Source organism: Drosophila grimshawi, unplaced genomic scaffold (assembly GCF_018153295.1).
Source record: "Drosophila grimshawi isolate 15287-2541.00 unplaced genomic scaffold, ASM1815329v1 contig_848, whole genome shotgun sequence".
Lineage (NCBI taxonomy): Eukaryota > Metazoa > Arthropoda > Insecta > Diptera > Drosophilidae > Drosophila > Drosophila grimshawi.
Window position 1 is genome coordinate 4,531,414 of NW_025063692.1, and position 6,938 is coordinate 4,538,351.

The 6,938-nt window shown below is 48.9% G+C and overlaps 1 protein-coding gene across 1 annotated transcript; it reads left to right on the top strand.

Annotated features, from left to right (window-relative positions):
• Positions 1 to 335: 335 nt before the first annotated feature.
• LOC6566178 (AF4/FMR2 family member lilli) lies at positions 336 to 5,576 on the top strand (the record flags this gene model as incomplete). Its single annotated transcript, XM_043215988.1, is given in 10 exon segments — positions 336 to 537; positions 607 to 728; positions 730 to 807; positions 810 to 1,246; positions 1,313 to 1,847; positions 1,890 to 2,936; positions 2,939 to 2,988; positions 2,990 to 3,995; positions 4,158 to 5,399; positions 5,430 to 5,576. Coding segments are annotated over 10 exon segments (4,782 nt in total), but the record flags the coding sequence as incomplete, so codon positions are not given.
• Between the last annotated feature and the right edge of the window lie 1,362 nt (positions 5,577 to 6,938).

Sequence of the window (6,938 nt, forward strand, 5' to 3'; positions counted from 1 at the left end):
TTGAATTTTTAATTAATTGCTAACACTTTGCAGTTAAAAATAAATGCGAAAATAAACGCTTAACAAACCAATAACAATAAGCAGAGAATCGAGTGTATTAAATTGAACGATTAAAAAGCCTTTCTTTTTTTTTGTTTTGTTTTGTGTTTTTTCTCTACTTGACAAAAACAATAAATCCAAATTCCAAATCAAATTGAATAATATACAATTTATCACAATTTTTCGCAGTACAAATACGAAATAAAACAAAAATACCAAAAACAAAAAACAAACAACAAAACGATCGGCAAATCAGCCAACGAAAAGAAAACAACAATAAAAAATAAAAATAACAGCAGCAGCAACAATAACAGCGAGCCACATGAGCAGCAGCAGCGCGACGCAGCCGACGCCGACGCAGACGCCAACGTCGTCGCTTAATGGCGAGCATAAAAAGTGAAATGCCGCCACTGCACGCGGCCGAGACGCTAACCGCCGCCGCCGCCAGCAGCAGCAGCAGCAGTAGCAGCGGCATTGCAACAGACAGCGGCGGCGGCAGTAGCAGCAGCAACAACAGCACAACAACAACAGCAGCAGCAGTAGCGACAACAACAACAACAGCGGCAGCAACATCAACAGCAACAGCAGCAACTGTTGCAACTGTTGCTGCTGCCTCGCCAAATGCGAATGCAACAATCAGCGCCGCTGCCGACTCCAGTGATAATCAGCCAGGCACGCCGCAGCCAACAACAACAGCGACAACTCCAGCAGCAACACCAGCAACAGTAGCAGCAGCAGCAGCAACAACAACAACACATCAGCAGCAGCAGCAACAGTCGCTAATCTCTGCCGAGGCACAGCAGCAGCAACAGTTGTCGTCGGGCATAACGCATCAGCCTTATGCCACACATCAAATGTATGCCGCACAGCAGCAGCAACAGCAGCAGCAGCAACTCTACTACGCCAGCGATATGCAGCAGCAACAGTTGCAGCAGCAACAACCCAGCTACGCAGCGAGCAGCTACATCAACAGCTACGAGCAATTCTATCAGCAACAGCAGCAGCAACAGCAACAACAGCAAAGTGTTGCTGCCGTTTCTGATTATGGCGGCGCTTATATTGACTACAGCAAAGTGTCCGCGGTGCGTTATCATCCCTACTTGCAACAGCCGACTTCAGTTTTGCCACCACCACCACCAGCAACGGCAGCAGCAGCAGCCGCCGCAGCTGCAGCAGCCGCAGCAACAGTGGCAGCAGCAGCTGATGAGTCATCCGCAGCAGCAGCAGCAGCGGCGGGAGCGGGTGCGGGAGCAACAGTTGCTGTTAGCAGCAGCATTGCAGCAACGGCAGCAATGAGTCCGCGTGTCGTCAGCAGCAGCAGTCCCACATCGACGTCGTCTCACTTGCAATTGAGCAGCGTGACGCCCAGTTCGCCGGGCGGGGGCGGGGGTGGCAACTGCAAGTTGCAGTGCAAAAAATGTGGCATACTCAACACAAACGAAACGGAGTTGCACGAACACATCGCCAATGTGCACGGAGAGTCGCCGTATGGCAGCAGCGGCTACGCCAGCTCACCCTACATCAAGGAGGAGTTGCCGACGGCGACGCCAACCGTTGCCAGTGGCGAGCTGCTCGATTTGGACTCGCAAAAGATGGTCTACCACCAGCAATTGCTGCAACAGCAGCAGCAGCAACAATTGTCGCAGCAACAGCAGCAGCAGCAACAATTGTCGCAACATGATCTTGTTGCTGGTTTGCCGCTGGCATTGCCAGATCCGCTGCACTCAATGCAATCCATGCAACAGCGTGCACTGCACAGCTGGGAGCAACAGCAACATCATCATCAGCATCAGCAGCAGCAGCAGCAACATCATCAACAGCAACATCACCAGCAACAGCAACATCAGCAGCAGCAGCAACATCAACAGCAGCAGCAGCAACACTTGCAACAACATCAGGCTGGTGTTGAAGGTTTGCCGGCATACATGCAACCATTGCTGGAGAAGTCGCCACATCATTATTATGCAACGAAACAGTCTCCGTATCAGCCGATGATCAAGCAAGAGTATCTCATCAAATCGGAGTACGCCGATTCGCAGCATTATGTGGATAAATCTTTCGATCCGACGACAGCCGAGGTGACAACCAGTCCGGCTGAATATCCCAGCACAACCACTGGCAATCCATCAGTTGCCGTTGCTGGCAATGATGCAACGTCTGTTGCTGCTGCAACGGGTGGTGGTGGTGGTGGTGCAGGTGCTGGTGCAACGGGTGGATCGGGTGGTGCAGCAGCATATCGCAACTTTGAGCCACCCAGCTCAAGTTCGGTGCTGCCCGCCAACAGTTTAACGGCCAAGGCGGCCACCTGGAAATCGAATGAGGCACGTCGTCCAAAGACCTACAATTGCACTGCGTGCAACAAGTGGTTCACCAGTTCCGGCCATTTGAAGCGGCACTACAATACCACGTTGCACAAGAATGCGGTCAAGTCGAGTGGCCAACCAGATCCGGCCACTTTGCCCATTTCGGCGCATCATCATCCTGCACGCGATCCGGTCACCAAGACCAGTCGTCGTGGCAATGCTGCAGCAGCAGCAGCAGCCGCCGCCGCAGCAGCCGCCGCAGCAGCCGCAGCAGCAGCAGCAGCGGGTGGAGGAACAACAGTTGGTGATGTGCCAACGGCACCGGAACCGCCGCGCAGTCCGCCGGACTACGGCGGTGTTTGTGGGGCGACGGGCGTGCCGGTGGGCGGCGCCATGTCGCAATATTCGGCCTCGCCGTCGCCCACCAATGCCGCCCAGCAGCAGCAGCAGCACCAGCAACAGTTGCTGGCGAGCAGCAGCAATGGCTATGCGAGCAATGGCCACCACTATCATCATTACAACATGCAACCACAACAGCAACAAGTGCAATCGACGACAAACGCTTCTCCACAGCATGCTAACAACAGCAACAACATCAACAACAACAACAGCAGCAGCAACAGCAACAACAGCAGCAGCAGCAACAACAACAATTCCGTTTTGAACGGTCACCCAAACGGGCTAGCAGGTCCCTCCGCCCCCATCAACAACAACAACAACAACAACACACAAATGCCGTCCTCCCAAATGAGGGGCCTGCTGAACAAAACAACAACCACCACCAACAACAACAACAACTCACCAACAACAACAACACCAACAACAACAGCCACAATTATAAAGATCGAACAAATGGAGGACAGCAACTCAGCAATGGTCATGGAGGAGCAGCAACAGCAACTGGAACAGCTGGAGCAGCAACAGTTGGAGGAACAGCAGCAACACGTCTTGCTGCAAACTGCTCACCCAACACAGCAGCAGCAGCAGCAGCAAGCGCTCAGCTATCACAGCAGCAACAGCAACTCGCCGCTTACTATTTACCACCAACAGCACCACCACCACCAACAACACCAACAGCAGCAGCAGGAGCAACAACAACAACAGCTGCTGCTGCCGCTGCCGCTGCAGCAGCTGCTGCCGCAGCCGCCGTCGCAGCGGGAGGAGGTGGAGGGGGAGCACCACCACCAGCAGCAGCAGCAGCAGCAGCAACTGGAGCAAGCAATGGATTTCTCGCGCACCACCATCACCACCACCATCACAACGCCGCCGCTGCTGCCGCCGCCGCCGCCTATGGGAGCGCTGCTGCCGTCTATGGGAATGGATTACAACATGCTGGCTTTGGATATGCAGCAGCAGCAACCGCAGCAACAGCTGTCGCCGCACAGCAATATGCTGTCGTGCAGCAGCAACATCAGCATGCAGCAGCTGCAGCTGCCGGCCATTATTACCACCACGCCCACCACGCCCATGCCCATGCACACGCCCATCACGCCCATGCCCACGCCCATGCTGCCCATCATGCCCATCAATATGGACATGGCATGCACCACTATGGGGCACCAATACCAGCTGTCGCCGCCGCCGCCACAGCAGCAACTCTTGCTGGTGGACAACAGCAGCAGCAACAGCAGCAGCAGCAACAGTATAGCCAGCAGCCATACGCCCAACAGCAACAGCAGCTGCAACAACAACAACAACCACAGCAGCAACATCATCAGCAGCACAGCAGCAACACCGCCGCCGCCGCACATCACCAGCAGCAGCAGCAGCAACAGCACCCCACACATCACCAGCAGCAACAACAGCAGCAACAGCAGCAGCAGCAACAGCAACAACAACATCACCAGCAACATTTGCTACCAGCAACTGCCGCCATTGCTGGAGCACACAATGAGCTATCACACTATTATTGGTAACGATGCGGCCCATTATGATGCCTATGCGAACAACAACAACAGCAGCAGCAATAGCAACGACATCGCTGCTCATCATCATCATCCCCATCACCATCCACAGATATTGCAACTGATGCCCGCCACGCTATTTGCACCATATGCAGCAGCAGCGGCAGCAGCGGCACATGCACCACTCTCCCCATATTCGGTTGCCGCACAGCGTTCGCCGCAAGAGGGCGATTTGCCGCCGGTGCACACGTTGACGCATGCGTTGCAGGTACAGCAGGAGGCGCAACAGCAACAGCAGCAGCAGCAGCAACATCTGCAACATCAGTCGGCAACAACAACAACGTTAACATTGCTGACCACGCCCACAGCATACTCGCCCACAGTGAGCAGTTCGCGTGCAACTCCAGCATTGGAATTGGACATGGCAATGGTCATGGCACAACAGCAACAGCAACAACAACAGCAGCAGCAGGATTATGAACTTGAGCAGCATTATCTGCAGCAACAGCAACAACTTGAGCTTGCGCAGCTGCAGCAGCAACAATTGCAACAACAGCAACACGAACAACAGCAGCAGCAGCAGCAACAACAACAACAACAACAAGCTGTTGCTGTGCTGCCCAAGAAGCGACGTGCTGCTGCCGTCACAACAACAACAATATTAGCTCAGCAGCCGCCCAGCAAGCGACGTCGAAACAACAGCATTGGTTCAACGTCGCCACATTCGACAACGTTGCCATCGGGTCGCATCAAGTGCTTGGAATGCGACAAGGAGTTCACCAAAAACTGCTACCTGACGCAACACAATAAATCGTTTCATTCTGGTGAGTATCCGTATCGGTGTCAAAAGTGTGGCAAGCGATTCCAGTGCGAAGATGTGTATACGACACACTTGGGGCGACATCGCACCCAGGATAAGCCGCACAAATGCGAACTGTGCCCCAAGCAATTCCATCACAAGACAGATCTGCGGCGACACGTGGAAGCGATTCACACGGGCCTCAAGCAGCACATGTGCGATATCTGTGAGAAGGGCTTCTGTCGCAAGGATCATCTGCGCAAGCATCTTGAGACCCACAATCGTCCGCGTGTCGTTGGCAAAAAGGCTGCTGCTGTTGCCGCCGCAAAGGCTGCATCGGCAACAGCAGCAGCAGCCGCATCAGCAGCAGCAGTCGCATCAGCAGCAGCAACTCGAACTGCAACAGCAGCAGTAGCAGCAGCAACAGTTGCTAGTTTGGCACTCAAGCTGGACGATGTTGCTGCTGATGATGATAGTCTGCTTGATGATGACGACGACGACGATGATGATGTTGTTGATAATGATGATGTTGATGACGATGCGCATCATCATCAACGGCAACAGCAACAGCAACAGCAACTGTTGCTCAGTGGCGAGCATCATTTGATTAAAAACGAATTTGTTGATATTAAGCACGAGTACGAAGATGAATTCACCGACGACTATCATATCATAGAGAAGGATATTGAATTGTATTAGCCAGGGGTATTATTATCTCATTACTAGGGGTGTTTTTCAAGTAAATTTTTTTTTTTTTGGGAGGGGGGGGCGGGTTGTTGCACGGTTGCACGTTTGCGGGCCGCGTTTTTAAATGCTCAAAGCTTGAAGCTACTTTGAGAAAGTTGCAATTGAAAAAATAAGCGATAAACAAGAAAAGTTCTTTTGGATTAACGTCGAGAAAAATGGTTTGAAAAAAAGTATTTTTGAAAACAAGTTTTAGATGCTTATTGAAGAGAATCCGTTTTTGTCTCTTTATTTATTAATTGAGAAGAAAACTTTATTATTTTTGTATTTGGAAAGCAATTTTCCATTTTGAGAAATCATTTGTAATTTGTAATTTGTAATTTTTGAGTTCAAGAGGAACTTTCGTAGTTTTTTTTTTTTTTGTATATTTTTGTCAACAAATTTGTACTGAATTTTGTATTTTTTATTTGTTTGTTAAGCAAGCTTCTAGCCTTTGAAGACAGGCCCGCTCAGAGCACAGTTGTATTTAAAAACATTTTTGCCATATTAAAAACAAAAGCAACTATAGCAACTATATATATATATATCTATATAAGGTATACATATTTTTTGTATTCGAAATTCCTAATTGTTGTAGCAGTAAATTTAATTTAAAACACAAAAACAAACACGTATGTTATGCATTGTATTATTATTATTAATTATGAATTAATTATTGTATTATTTGTAATATTTTTTTTTCCAATTTTTTTTTTTTTATTGTTTGTAAAATTAATTTAACAAGCTTAAGCGCCGCGCATACCTCAAAGAAAATATAAGAAAAGAAACGAATAGAAAAGGAAACGCTTAAAGAATATATAAAGACACACACACACACACACACACATACATATATATATACATATATATAAATATATATACATATATATATATATATATATATGTATATACACACACAGAAATCAGGGCAACACCATATACACATCTATATATATTTAATGATTCTAGTTGATTGTTTATATTTTTAGTTATTGTTTTCAGTCAGCCGCCTGTAAACCATATAAACGAATGCCATATATAAATACATATGTAATGCCAATTTTATATATATATATATATAAATATAGTAGGGTGAATCTAGCCTACAAAACGCCAAAATGTCAGCAAACAAAACAAACGCGAAAATCAGGGATAATATATATATTTTTA